Genomic DNA, 15,580 nt, shown 5'->3' on the forward strand with positions numbered 1-15,580 from the left:
GTGAAATAACACCACAGTGGAGAATGAGCTTAAAAAGACAGGTTTCCTTAACATGTTACCTCTGCAGTGAGAGGTAAGTAATATTTGGGTAGACAGACATTTTGAAATGGGAGGTGATGCCACAGCTCTGATCACTAACAGCCCTGCAATTTTTAAGCCCTCCTTCCCCTTTTGACCATGACAGAGAGGCACAGGAAACAGGGCAGGAATTCCCATCTTGAGTAGCCAGAAGAAGGTTTCACATTATTAAAACAGATGATTTCCTTCATCTAAAAGCCTCTGAGGAGCATAAATTACGAACAACATCAAAGCAAGTAAAAAGTTTTAGAGCAGACTGTCAAAGAGGCTGCTGGGGTTTCCTTGGTAGAGTTCCATTTTTAAGGAGTCTCAGCAATTTGCTTTCTTTCTCAAAACAATACCATATGTCTGTGGATTATTTATGGTTGTTTTGATTTTTGTTGTCAAGGGTTTTAAAGAAACAATATCACAATTATTTAACATGGGGAACTAAAGTTAGACAGACAGTGCCTGCAGTAGAAAGTTACTGGGATGATCTCATGGACTAAAACTTTGCAGACTTCTCTGTACTCTCCAGGGTTAGACTAGATACAAAGAAAAGCAGTATGGACAACTGGAAAACAACTGTAAGTCTGATGCTGTACAAATACAGCAACTAATTATTCATGTTGCCATCACAGTTGGTGGGATTTTAACTATGTTGCACAGAAATAAGGTCTGCAAGATACGTTGGGCTGGACTTGAAGCAGAACTGAGAAAACTTTGTTTAATGATTATTGGAATTCATCTGATGAAAAGCACAAAGGCCAGCTGTGGTCTTAGATTAAAAGTCATTAGGGCAAGCTGTGAACAGATTCATATTAACTTCCTAACTTAGGGTAAAGAAGTGATTATTATTAGAAAAGGCATGGAGACACTGTGTGCTGATGAGGTTATTAGCTTGTCCTGAGGAGGTGGCATCTGCTGAGTGTAGGTTTTAAGTGCTTTCCCTGCAGGAAAAGGTCACCATTACTTGCTGGAACACACACCATGCAGGAGGCTGGTGTGTCACACCTCAGCCTGTTGTTCCTGCCTGCAAGGCCATGGGTATATTCAGCAGTGATCTACAACCAGACACCAGGCTGTATTGACCACATCCGGAAATCAGGCTCCGTTTGTGCTGTGGAGTAAGCAGGAAAAACGATGGATCTGTGAGAAGCATTGCCACCTCTTGGGATCACCAAGCAGGAGATGTCAGTTTTAAAATCTGTCATTATCGTGGCCAAAGGTTCTGCTGTGTTGTGCTGGCAGCCAGCAACCATGTGAAATAAAGATCCTTGAGAAGAAAGGATGAGGCTGAACACTTTCTTCTCCTTTAAGGGAAGGATCCCACTTTATTTCACAGTTGTTTGGCCAAAAAAACCAAAAAAAGTGAAAAGGTGCATATTAATTTCTTGCAGGCCTAGCAGCAAATGCCAGATTCTTTGATCCATCATTTTCTACTGGTGGATTATTCCAGAAGTTATTCATAGTCCTTACCTAATAATTATGCAAGAAGTATTTTCACAAATGTTACACCAGTGATTTAAAAACTGCAAGAGCATGTGATTTTCAAAGTGACCTCTGACTTGAGTTTGATGGCCAGGAGAGAATACAAGCAGAAGAATAATCATACGTGATAACTATATGACATGAGAAGGAAATTCTCAACTCTGCATTGCTGAGTTTTCTCTAATGGGTGGCCTTCTCTGGATGAACCACAACAGCCCCAGTCCTCCATGCACCACTAGCAAGGACTGAAGAATACCACACTTGATTGCCTGACTCAGTGCTTTGTGTTGACTTGAACGTTTGTGAGGAGCTTGGTTGAAACATGAACTCTCTTCTCTTCAGCTTTTTCTGATGCAAAACTGAGTGGATGTAGTTCCATCTGGTGTCAAGCTTATAATGTAAAGCTGTTTACCTTCTTCATTGAATGTGTCTGTTCGAAAACTCAGGGCTCTGATTCATTGGTTCAGCTCTTGGTTGTGACCTTGGTTTGATGGCTGTGCTGTCCACCATTAATCAGTGTATTGTGGTTCTGCTAATAAGGTGATGGTTTTACATTTGTTTGCTTATTTTTAGTATACAGGGCTGGTTTGTTCATTTCAATTGTAACACGTGTCATGTCAACTGAAGATGTATGTAATTTAAATAACATAATTCCCATGCACATGGCCCTGCAACCAAATAAATAACTCTAACCTTGACAAGACTATACGGACATTAAAGCAAAGATATTATAATATGTCTCAGTAAGAAATTAAACAAAGAAAATCTCAAGGTTGCACTATTGTCTTTAACAAGCTTTTCATCAGCTGCAAGACAAACCTAAGTCAATCACTTCCTAGCTAAGCAAACCCTCATCATGTCTTAGCTTTGGACACATTTGGTAATTTTAGAATCATTGTGGCCATGTGAATTTGGTGTCACTTCTGAAACAAAAGAAGTGCAACTTGTGGGTGTAATTGTTCTTTTCAGCACAAGTGCAGAAAGTGTGTGTGAACACCTTAAACATTCACAGAAGCTAAGCCTTGACTCAATCAAACTGCAGCCTATGACAACCTGAAAAGAGTATCAGAAAATCTATTCTTTCAGGAATGGTATGGCCTGAATAAAAAGTAGCAAAGAATTTCTTAAGAGAGGGTCATCTTTCCTTCTTCCAGATTTTACCTTCCTTCCATGATGTCCCTTTTTATACTGGCCACACTACCCACATGTTGCACCTCTCCTTCATCCTTGCAGCTGTTGATTGATGAGAGGAGTGACTGGCAGACCCATACAGTGACAGAGTTTGCAGTTACCAGTTCTTCCAGCTAACCTCCCAGTTCAGCAGATGAACACTGGTGCATGAGGTCGCTGTGCAGCTGGACTCCAAAGCAGACAAGGAGGGCATTGTGACACTGGAGTATGTCTTCTCCATTTGGGGCAGGGGGAAGTCATTTGCCATATGTTCCCTCATTTAATCAGAGAATGTTTTCATAGTTTGTTGTAATATATTTAAAAGGCTGATGTGGTAAATGACTGGTGGAATAGTGTGGTAAATATGAGCAATTCAAACCAGATCTACAATTTATTGCTGCTCCATAGTGATACCAGATTTTGGTCATAAAAACCACCCTAATAATTTGGGCAGGGCAACTCTGTCATAATTCCCAGTCTAACCAATTGTGTGACCTTACAAAGGCAGAGGACAGCAACATACAGTAGACTATGACAGAAATTTGTCATGGCTCGTGTTAAAGGGCTAATACTACATTTTTACCAAATGGAAGAAAATAATGCAATAGATTTCTTAGAAAATAATGTGGTGTTGGCTGAGGTTGGCTAATGACATCAAATGCTGAGGCACTCAACTGCTTAAACAATACCCTTTGTCTGCCCACATAAAGAATATGCATCAGGATAATTCAAGGCTCCAGGAGGGGACAGATGTACTTGCAACACAAAGGAAAAAGTCCTGGATAATCAGGTGTCAACCTGCTGCTTTTCATCAACATTAAATCCCTTACAATAATTTAGGAAATATATATATACACATTTATATAATACTCATAAAACATGGGCAATCTGAAGTTAAAATCTGGTTGCATGTGACAAGCACATAATATGCTAAGACAGAAAGTGGTGTAAAAAGAGAAGTGGAAACAGAGGTACCTTTAAACCAGTACATCTCTATCAATTAGAGAGTGATAATCTCAAAGGAGTGTTTAGGTTTTGCTGTCCTCTCAGTCTGTTCTCTGGGTTTGCACAAATAACTTTGCAGTTGTTGCTTTCCTCTTCAGCTTTAACAGAGGGAGATGCTGTGCTATGAGTCCCTTAGCAGAAGGAGAAGAAGGAAAGCTGAGGGTGATCTGACAGCTGGAGAAATCTAAAATTAGGTTCTTCTCAGAGCTCCACTTTTCAACATCATTATTTCAAAAATGTAAGCTACAGCTTTCATGTTGGAATACCAGCACTCTTATTTTTCCATGTGTTCTTCTCACAAATCTCGTGGGAGATATTTGCACTAGGGGCGTTTGCACCAGAAAGTTTCAAACTGGAAAAATGAGTGTGCTTGGTTCAGCAGACTGGGAATCTGCCAGGCTTTTATAAAACTGCTCATTTTCTGAGTCATAGCTCTTCTACCACCTTTTTTTTTTTTTTTTTTTTTTTCCAGTTGAGTGCAGGACAAGCTCTATCTTATTAAATGAAAACAAAAGAGTGAGAAGTTGGAAATTGCCAGGAAGCCTGGGAAAAACTGATATTCAGCTGAGATTTCATTCCATGTTTTCCTGTTGACCTCACAGGCTCTCCACACAAGAGCTCTGAGTACATTAAAGAAAGGCCACAGTCTCATTTGGTCCTGTGAACATTGGCAATATGTTATGGGGACAATATACAAGCTTGAAAGGGAAAAACCGCAGCAATGTCCCCATGCCCTGGAGGTTTTGTCTGGTGCAGTGCTGTTTAACCAGAGCACTGTGAGATTTTAAATGGCCATATGAGATTTATAGTAGGTCACGACCAGATCTCTTTTCAGGGCAAAGTTTGAAAAGTCCATTTGTCTCAAAATTTTAAAAAAAAGAGTCTGGTAATTCTCCAAGGTTTTTCCTCTTCCTTCAGGCAACTATTTTTGCCTGGCCAGAGTTCCTAAACCCTTCCCAAGAGCCCTTTTAATGTGGGAATTATTGTCCTAGTGTTTGCTATCAAAGAAATAACGCTGAAGATACAAATATTTACAAACCCACTCTAACTCCACATGGTCAGTATCAAGCTTATTAAGTTTTAGAAAAAGGGACGTCATGACCTTAAAAGAAGCGGCTTCAGGAAATCAGTTCTTGGGGGCGTTATTAGCCGGGAAGAGTGATGGTTGCTGCGGGGGGCTGCATGCAAGGGCTGAGGGTCAGGCAGGGCCCGTGTCCAGCTGACGGCGTGGCTGTCCCGCCCTGTCGCAGCCACAGGAGGATGCTGGTGTCCCTGGGGCTGCAAAACGAGGCAGAGCAGGGCTGGCCCTCACCACGGCTGTTTCTCCATTGTCCCCCTCAGTGACGGGGTCCACATCAGCCTTTCGGCAGCGGGCGGTGCTCGGGTTCCCTGTGCTGGGCCTCGCCCACAGCGCTGCGGAGCAGAGGGCTGGGGCAGCTGGGGGACACTGCAGCGGATGGGGGCTCCAGGGAGGGTCAGGGTGGGCTTGAGGAATGGGCAAGAAACACAGGCAGGGCCCATGACGGGCAGACAGAGAAGCTCTGGGATAATATCCCCTTGGGAAACTCCAAAATCATGGAGATCTGAGGCCATGTAGGGGAAGATGCATGTGATAGAGGCTGCATGTCTGGTTTTCCTCTTCCCTCCAAAGGCAACATAGGAAGGAGGAAAAAAAAGATGGGGATGGCAAGCAAAGTCCCTTAGGGCTGCTGGGAACCAGGGTCTAGCTGCCCCCTAACAGCACCTTCCCTGCCAGCAGGCATCACGTTCCTGGGCATGAAACAATGCAAGCCTCCCTGGGTATCATGACGCCAGCGCCACAGCAGAGCCTCGAAAAAGCATATTAAAGTGTCTTAAAGTGTCATTGCAAAGCGATAAATTTACTTGGCAGGTTTCTATGACTTTTTGAGGTGGGTTTTTTATCTAAGATATAAATCAGAATAATGGGATTCCTTACCCCCCCATTCCCCTGAGCTTTTTCCCCCTTAAATTAGAATTAATTAATTAATTAATTATTTTAAACTTTTTTTTAATTTGACAAACTGTTCATTTAGAACAGTTATGTTTGATTGTTCCAATAAGCAATAAGTGAGACCTATTTGTGAATTATTTGGCTGCTAAATTTCCACAGAGAAGGGCCTATTCTCTTTTGTGTGAATGTGTGGGTGAGAGGCAGTGCCTCAGCACGAAAAAGAGTTCTGTGCCAGAGTCAAGAATGAAAAACCCCTTTAAAATCTTGATAGCAATCGAACACAGAAGATACACTGCTATGCAAAGTAAATTTTGTTAGACATAAAATACCTATCTTTAAAATAAACAACTTTCTTTTTGGCTAAAATGATGGAAGATTGCAGACCATATTAAAGATAGCATGTGCCATGTTTAAATCATATCCCGTGCAAAAATGCTTAATTTAATTTAAGTAATTTCTTGTTATTTCTGCTTTAAAAAAGACAAAATTTTCAGGTTATAAAAATGTAATGTCTGAACTTCGACTTTTTTACACCCAGTTTCAATCCAGGCCTAATTTTACATCTAAGTTAAAAACACATTAGAGCAAACAGTCATAATATGATCTGGCCCCTCTCTGACTGCAGAAAGGGCAGCCTGCTATAAATACTGTCCTTGAGCGAAGGAAGGTCTTCCATTTGGAGAAGGAATTTGAAATTTCATGCCATTCCAGTTTGGAACAAAGCCCTCTGATTTTGAATTTAGCCACGAAACAGAACCTCAAAAGAAAGCAATAATAATGAAAAATAAAGCAGAAAGTGTTTGGTCTGATAATTTGTAAAGAAAATGTCACCAGACAGACTCCCTGGAAATGTTGAGTGAGCAAAAATCCAGCCTTGTAACTTAGGAAAATGAGCCATTTGAGATTTTTGGATCTCAGTTTTCATCAAAAAAGCTTCAATGGTTCCAGAACCTGAATACTTTCCCTGCTTATCAGGTTGCCAGTGTTGGGGGAGCCAGAAGTGCCCTACTGGACTGCTGCTGTACCTTCCCACCAGCATATGTGAAATAGCTGTGGTAAAAAGCTGTTCCACTGTAAGAGCTTTGTTTAATTTCACAAATGCTCCAGCTTTTCTTTGGGAGAAAACCCAGGCTGTTCAAAGATCACACATTTCCTTTCACTGAAATGCAAGAAACCTAGAACAGTATGAACCATTCCTCAATGGTAGAATAAATCCAATACTTTTCCAAGAGAGAGGAAAGGATAAAAAGTTTCCTGCAACTTACATCAAAATTAAGGCAGTCATGAAAAAGCAGAGGAGACATCTGGACAGGACTGCATGGGGGAGCAAAGTATCTCAGATCACAACAATGCGACTCCTTGCAGGAGCATTTCAGGCCTCATCAGTCACAATCCCCATGGAGAAATCACAGGGTACCTCATTCCTTGTACTAACTCACCCTATTTTTCTGCCTGAAAAGAAACTGGACACAGTTCTGCATCTGTGTGGTATCCTCTTCATGCCTCAGAGAACAAAGGGCCAGCCAAAGCACAGACTTTGTGTTGTCCCCATGGGGTCCTCATGAAGACACTGTTCTGAGGAATCCCTTGCCCATCCTGGGCACAAGGATATCTTTTTCATGGACTGGCCTCCTGCAGAACCTGACTGTTCGCCCCTAAGCAAGCCAGTGTCCCCTTTCCTTTCTGCCTCTATTGCTGCCAGGGTCAGAACAAGAGCAAGAGCACAAAGAAAATGCTCTTGAAACTAAAATTAAAAAATACAGAGGATGGAAGGCGGATAGCAAACCCAGACAAAGGCAAACCCAGAAATTTACCCGAGATTTCTAAACAATCTTTGCAGGAAGGCAGGAAAAACTGACTGGAGCAAGCCTGTTATCATCCATGGGGCCGATGCCAGGAAGCCCTGGTGTGCCTGGCTGATTACTGAACGATTAAAGCTTGAAGGGGGGATCTCCTTCCATCTGCTGCATGGACTGCTGCCTCACTCAAAGGGAACTGAGATTTCTCCTTTGCACTGCTGCACATGCTCTGGAGGCTCCCTGAGCTACAGCTAGGATGTCATTCACATGCACACAGGGGTCAGAAGTCCCAAACTCGTGTCATGCAACTGGACTAGGCTGAGGTGTTGCTGCTTGCTATGAATCTTCACCTTTTCTTAAAATAAAGTGGTAATGAAAGTGGTGATTTGTGTGAACAGAGCTGGTTTCCTGCTCTTGGTGCTGTGTAAACCTCTCTGTTTCATCAGAGGGCCAGGAAATAGATACAAATGTATTTAAAACATTTCACTTTTTTGCAGCATAGCACTAAAAATAACACGTTACTCCTAGTATAGGGCTCTCTGTTATCCCACTGCTGAAGTAAGAAAAGCATAATGTTATCAGCTAACTGTCCTCCTACCTCTTTGAAGAAAGCAAGTTTTAACTAGCAGAATTACCATCAGGGTTAAAATCCCTTTTGTTTTACAACAGGTTCATTGCCTATGGGGACTTTTATTGCCCAGATGTTCAAATCTCATTGAAATATCATAAGTAGTATCAATAACAAGGAAAACAGAATTCATTAACAAACAGGCTGGCCTATAGCAATGCACTAATGATGTATGTAAGTGGTGTTCAGGGCATCAATTCCACAAAACATTAGGTCAGTGCTCCTTTGATCCACATTTCTGAAGATGGACAGACAGGTTAGACAAGATTATGCCTCCAAGGGTCATAAAAATGTAGAAGTTTCCCGACTGTGATATGATTTTTCAAAGAAAATTATGTGCACAATTTAACTGGATGGCCATATATGCCTTCCAGGTTTTATGTTGTTAATGTTTGTTTCCTCTTAGATCGTTGCTGTTCTCCTACTCTCACACTTTTTTTTTGCCTCAGATACACACATTAAAAAAACACTCTCACATTTCTTGTCCTGTTTGATTTATTCTAAAGAAATTAAATTACATTTTTATAAGCCTGTGTTACCACAAATGATAGCTGAAGATTTGCTGAAAAAATTAATTCCTGATCTGTTGCCGTGAAGCGTCCTCGCCAGCGCTGTACTGACTCCGTCTTTCAAAACCAGATGGAAGCAGTCCAACAGTATGATTAACTTCTTAGTCCCTGCAATTTCCTATTGCTCTACTTGCCCTAGATTTCAGGATTGACCTCCTGCTTCACTGCAAAATGCACAGTTGCTCAGTTTGATAAATCACATGAATACTTTTTTGATCACAGTTATCTACTATTTACTACATACCCAGTGAGGTTAATCATATGCTGAGGCACTTCATATGCTGCACACATATACACTCTTCTTCCCAATAGCACTTTGCATATTCTTCATGCTGCCAGCCAGCAATGGGACCTGTGTTCTCCTTACTAATATATGAAAGATCATAGACCTACACCTTGCCTTTTTACTTTCCACATTCATGCTGTAATTATTCTGACATTGTTTCTTAAAAGACCAAGGAAGTCACAGAAAATATGTGAGAAATTACTAGTCAGACCTTTCTTCTAGCAGACAGATATTTTTCAAATGCAGATGTTTCTGGGAACTAGAGCTGATTGACTTCCCCAGCTATCTTTGGGGAGCAAATGTATGCGGTTGCTCACAGGGAGGTGGGAAATGTTTGGCTGTCATGATAGCAAAACACTATAATTTCCTTGAAGAAAAAAATACATCTTAACTTTTCTTTTTCTGTCTTTAAACATTAAAGGAATTCCAGTATTTAGTAGGGCTCAAAGTTGTTACAGTTCCTTGGGACTGCTCTGCTCCACCTTCTCACACAGTAATACATCCACATCACATCTTTGGTGCTATGGTAGAACAATTCTAAATAAACACCAGCAATAGTCAAGGTATGAGAAAACATCCAGCAGCAAAAAGGTGAGTGCTACAAGCCTTGCTCACAAATTAAATAGAGAGTCCCAGTTTTACAAGAGATACCTATTCCTTTTCGCTCCAAGCTGTCTACACAGGCTCTTCTTCTAAAGGCCCTTTTCACTAATTCACAACATTCTCCGGTACTGGGAAAAACTATCCTATATACAGTATATATCATTACTCTTCCACCTCCACGTCCTGTAACTAGCAGGACTGAGAAACTCCAGACCATCCCAAGGAGCAGCAGCTGCCCTTTGCTACCCTATACTGGGGCAGGGGTCAGGGAGGGTGCAAGTCAGCACCAGCATGGAGACACCAGCATTTACAAACAGCCAAACTTTCACGTAAGACATAAATGATAAATCCATATGTTCCCACTCAGATGTATTCTCTTTTTCCTCTCAAAGATAATCCAGAAATCTTCAGCAATGTGCTAATGCTGAGAGCTGCACGTCTGCCGCTGCAGCAGCGAGCACTGCGTGCGTACGCTTTTCTCCAGCCAACCTCTCCTGTGGAGCCTGTGATCTCAGCTCCGTCACTCTCTGCCGGGTCCCAGATCAGCTGTCCCAAGCCAAGGCTGCCACTGATTGCACAATGCTGCCACATGAAGCTTTTCTGGCCAGCCAGCCAGCTGAGTCACTCTCTGATAAGCTGACCATGCAGCTTCTCATGTGGAGAACTCTCATGGTGTGAAAGGCGATGTTATCGAAAACATCAGTCCAACACAAACATTAAGTATGTGAGTGACATGAGTATTTTTGCTAGCTGTCACTGGACCCTTTATTTACTTTAGGGTATCACAAGTTTAACTGCTTTGCACAATCACAGCTCAAGCAGATACCTGAGAACCAGAAAACGTTGTCTCTTTTCACAAAAAGTTTTAAGGCTGCTTGCATAGCTACCTTAAAGTGATCTATTTCCTTTAAGTGATCACTTAAAGCCTGCCTTAAGTGATCTATTAAAAATCTAAATTGCCTCTTATTGTTGCTTTAATATTTCACAGGCAGTGCCTCCCCAGGCCTCCTAATACAAATAGTGTATCTCGAAGTGGCTTTGTCTCTAGAAGAGATGTGCTATACATCCTGCTGGACTAATCATCAATTCTGCATCTGCTTACAATATCAGGGCAAGGGACTGGGTTGTCCAAGGTCAACCTTTTTGATTTTTCTTGCATCTGAGTGCTAAATGCATGCATGCAGCCATGAGAGGCAGTGCAGCAGCACCTCTGCTTCCAAATGCCTCTCCCCACAGATGTGAGGTTCCACTGCTTCTCAGCTACCCAAACTCTTCACTTCTCTCATGAGGAAGGGAGAAAATTAATTTGCCCTTCCCTTCAGGGTCCTGCGTGCTACTGGCCAGTCCCATTAAGGTAACCCAGCTCATGTCTGGTACAGCCAGCATTTTGGTGTCCTAACCGTGGTAAGACCTGGACAGATGAGGCATGGTGACATGGAAGTGAGTGCAAAGCCCTATCCCTCCTGCCCACACTGAAGGTAAGACAGGCTGTGTAGCTCACCAGCCATCAGGAGTGGGACTTGTCTCCACTGCCAAATGGGTGCTAGTGCTGAGATGCACACTGTCAACAGCAAGAGGTGGTAAATCTAAAAGGTTTATCAAAGCCCATGCTGCACAGTTCAGCTCTGCATGACATGTTTGTATCACCCAGGTGCTGATAGTAAGCTATTGAGTTGGACCTTTACAGGGCTTGTCAGCTGGGAATGGCAGGCCTGCCAGCACAGCCGTATGGCTGCTGAGAGGACTGGGTTCAGCTCTGCCTACACCTCACATGCCTGCACGGGGGTTTGTATGGGCAGAGCTGGTGCGTTTTGCCTGCCTCCCCCACTGTAAGTACACAGAAAGGAGAGCAGATCAGGGCTGTGAAGTCAGCACGTCTCCCAAGTACCACCCAAGCACTCAGCAAAGGACCTGTCCTTCCCTTGTTACAACCAGAGAGGAAATTCAGCAGTGGTACAACACTTTCCTCTAAGTGTTCAAAACTCTTCAGCAGACCCCCTTGGTGTACACTCCAGCACAGAGAATTAAAAGCAGCCAGGGGAATAAAAGTGCCCTAGGACCACTGTAAATCTTTACTTCATGGAAAATCTTATCTTGCACATGAATATGAGCTGCGAATAAATTTAATGTGTGGATTAAGTACTGTACAGTCTCCCTCATGGTGGGCTTTTCAGCCTAAAAAGAACAAAAGAATAATAATGAGTGTTGTGTTTGGGTAGGATTGCAAACAGCTGTAATTTACAGCTGGACATTCTCCATTGCAAATGTATCCAGCAAGCGCTTCTGGGTTAGTGGAAAAGACTGCAAAAAAAAATTAACTTTTAACTTCAGCCTTAAGGTCAGAGTTCTGGAACCATGGGAGTCAATAATAAAATCTATTTAACTCAGTGGGATTAAGCAAGTTTAAGACCTGGCTTAACCACACTGCTTACTGCTAAATAACAACAGAACACACTGAATATTTTAGTTACAGGCATTTTTCTTCACTTGAAAGCTATTCAAGCAGTGGATATGGGAGTCAGACAATTGAAAATATGCCAGCACGATACCATTAAGGTATATGAGTTAAGTTCTTGCTCTTCTCTGTCCCAGAAAATGAGTAATCTGTATAGTTTGACCACTTTACTGAGGAGCACAATAAAATTAAAACCAAGCTGTGCTGAATAAACACCGAGGGCTTTTCATGAGAGAATGAAAAGCTAATGGGGCCAGTGCATCTTTGCTGACAAAACAGTCAGTGCATGTGCAGAGCAACCTGTCTTCTGGAAGCAGAAAAGCTGTTTCAGTCAGGCTTCTGGGTCACTAATCTTTGTGTTTGCACATAAATCTGCTGGGGGTTACTGTGTCATTCTGAAAACAAGACTGAGTGCAATACACTGCAGAGATCAATGGCTAGGTTTAAAATCACTCTCTTTTTTGTTTAATTTTTTTCCTCATCTTTTAGTTTAGCTCTTTAATAGAACCTGAAAGCAAGAACTGCAACAGGAACTTCTGGAGAATATTTTGTAAAAAAAGGGGAAAATTATGGAAAGCTTTACAGTAAGCTTCCATCTCTCTTGTTGCTGGGGAGTGTGGTGTGTGAGTGGGAGCTCTGAGTTGCTACTGGGACACAACTAATGAGCAGCAGTATCACAGGCAGCCTTGCTCTAGCCAAGAAGAGAAGAAACTGCTGTCACAGCGTGGGATTTTGGCCCCCTGCCCTCCCATTTGCTCGCTGCAGTGAGGTCATGGGTGGCAGGGAGGCAAACACCCAGGGTGCACCCCCAGCCTTCCCAGCACCCCCTCCAGAAGGAGGGTACCCTGGCAGCCAAATTTTTGCAGAGCAGGTTGGAAAGCTGTACTCCCTGACCATGCTTTTAGGGGCAGACAGGCAAATACTTCATCATAAATCCTAAATCTGAGGTGTGATGGTTATTAATACTGAGGCCCTTCTGCTCTGTGGATGAAGGCAGCCTGCACCAGCTACCTCACCACCTTTGACGAGGTAGGGAACATCTATCCATCACCATCACTTTTCTTTCCAGGGGAGACAGAAATCAAGCTGCAGGGTTTGGGGCTTGTTAATTACCTCCAGGGCCACTCCTGCAGAAATGTTCCACATACAGCCCAGGGGCAGGATGCCGTGGAAAAAATCCCCATGTTTCATCTGGTCACGGTATTGTCCTCACCAAGTACAAAATCTGCTTTGCCTTGGGGGTGAGCTTGCACACCTCCAGGGAGAGGGGCATAATGCTGACTCCAGCTCCACTTTCTTTTTGCATTCATTCCAGTTACAGCAAATACTTTTGAGCCCTATAACTGTGCCAGCAATTTCACTCACATCCCATACATTTTACTCAGGATTTTATTTTCCTTAGCGCGGGGCAAAAAATTCTAAACAAAATGGTGTTTGTAAACTTGGGGAGGGAAGGTCAATAATTTTGGCGGTCTTACCCTCCGAGCAGAGAGAAATGTTATTCATCCACGCACAACATATAATTCAGCCTAAGTGACAGGCTCTGCTCTGGAGAAATCCTGGCCTGAGCTGGCTTCCAGAGTCAATTACCGCTTATTCCCAGGGAGGCGGGGGGCTGGGGGCCAGACGGAGCAGAGGGGGCTGCCAACGAGACATGGGGAAATTTACTCTGTGTCAGCCTGCATGACACAGTACCTCATTTGTGGAAAAATGTAAATCTGCTAGTTCTTTTTCACAGGCACTAAAATGTACAGTGTCTCCTCCCCCTTCCCTACCCCTTTCCCCAAACTGGAAAAGAAATCAGGACCGTCTTAGAAAGCTACCTTATATTTCAATCAAGCCTCTTTCATAAAAGTCATTTAAGGTAAATACCTGTGCAGACCTACAGCCCAACTATAACATTTACTATGGCTCAAATCCTGAATTCCTCGCTCAGGCAAGTTTCCCACTGAAGTTAATGAATTTTTTTGCTTGAAAAAGAGCTGAGTAAAACCTGAACATTAAGGATTTGGTCCCCTGCTTATCTGCCTGGAGCACTGCTGCAGTTCCAGAAGAAGTGAAAAAATTAATTAAATTCCTCCAAAATACCAATCTCTTAAAACTTAAGGGGTAGAAAAGGGCATTGTTTTTGTGCATAAAACATACAGAGAATCTCGTCAAAGAAAGAGTAATTCCCAAGGAAAGGATTTGGAAAAAGTCAGAAGAGAACATCTCGGAATAAATGAAGTACTTATTGCTGAGAAATGAGCTCAGATATATCTCAGCAAACTCTAAAGCTCAGAATTTACTGCATCATTCATGCCTCCTCCAGTAAGTTTCTTATCTCCCGTTTGGTATCACAACAAGGGATTCTGCATACTCTGTATGAAATACAACAAGACTGTGATTTTTGCAGTAATAAACTCTACACATGCATGACAAATCCAAGCATGCAAAATGTTTAACATCCCAGTTCACAGATACTTTGGGGACAAAATCCGATTATGAGTTATATGCCACAATAAATAGGGCTCAACGTTTCATAAAGCAATTTATAGTTCATAAAAATGACAAAATGTACCTGTCAGATAGAACGCGGAGAGCAGATCTCTGTGCTGCCTGCTGGAAGAAAGGGCAGAGATGTTTATTTTATATTCTGACTTGAAAATTACGAGCACAATCAACACTTTAAAAAATGCGTTACACACATTTTTGTCACATGTCCAAAATGTTAACGTACGAGCAAAGTAGCAGAGAGTCTATAGTCAAATGGACATTCCAGCCTAGCAAATGTAAGAACACTTTGTCTAAAATGCCAGAACCCAGAAGATTGTCAAAGCACCGCATGGTATTTGAGGTCTGAACTGCTCTATTTAGACAATTTTTTTCACCAGGTCTTGGTTTTCTGCTTTCCCCTCTCCCCGCTTCTGCACTCCCACTCCTTCTCCTTTACCATTAGTCTCCTCCCATTCTTCCACAGAAACAAACATCACATATTTGGTTCCTTTGCGATGAATTACAAATTTTGCAAAATCTGCCCTTGCCAGAGCTGCTGCAGACTTTTCATGAGCACTGCCATGTTAATCTACTGGCAACGTTTGCCTACACAGTACAGGATTGACCTTTTGCTGGTTTACTCTTCAGTTTTTGCCCAGTACAACTCTTTGGATGGGGTGGGGAGACATGGTTCTTGTTCTTGTGTTAACCACCAGGTCTGGGAATAGAAAGTGTAGCCCCTCAGGTTTAATAGGACTCCCAAGCCTATCCCTGAGCTAGGCTGCCACTTTATTATTATTATTCCCCCTCCTTCAATCACTTCAAGTGGTGTGATTCATGGCTTTGGCACAGTAACCAGCTGTTAAACAAAGATGAAATCCATAATGTTTTGAAAACCTCCCTCAAAGACTCCGTTCCACCTGGACATGCCCAGAGTGTCCTGTCCCCAGCTGCACCTGTCCAGGCTGTGCCTCATGTGGCACAGAAGGGACACGGAGCTAAGCACTACAGAGAGCCAAGGGGCACAGAAATAAAAGCTTATCTTCTCATTGCAGTTACCAGTAAAGACG

The 15,580-nt window shown here is 42.6% G+C and overlaps 1 protein-coding gene across 1 annotated transcript in view; it reads right to left on the minus strand.

Annotated features, from left to right (window-relative positions):
* Positions 1–15,580, minus strand: part of AFF3 (ALF transcription elongation factor 3) — a 263,998-nt gene that overhangs the window by 56,279 nt on the left and 192,139 nt on the right. Inside the window, exon 9 of the mRNA XM_063393447.1 lies at positions 14,596–14,636. Within this exon, the coding sequence (XP_063249517.1) occupies positions 14,596–14,636 (41 nt within the window). The remainder of the gene's footprint in view (positions 1–14,595; positions 14,637–15,580) is intronic.

Source organism: Prinia subflava, chromosome 3 (genome assembly GCF_021018805.1).
Source record: "Prinia subflava isolate CZ2003 ecotype Zambia chromosome 3, Cam_Psub_1.2, whole genome shotgun sequence".
In the NCBI taxonomy this organism is placed as follows: domain Eukaryota; kingdom Metazoa; phylum Chordata; class Aves; order Passeriformes; family Cisticolidae; genus Prinia; species Prinia subflava.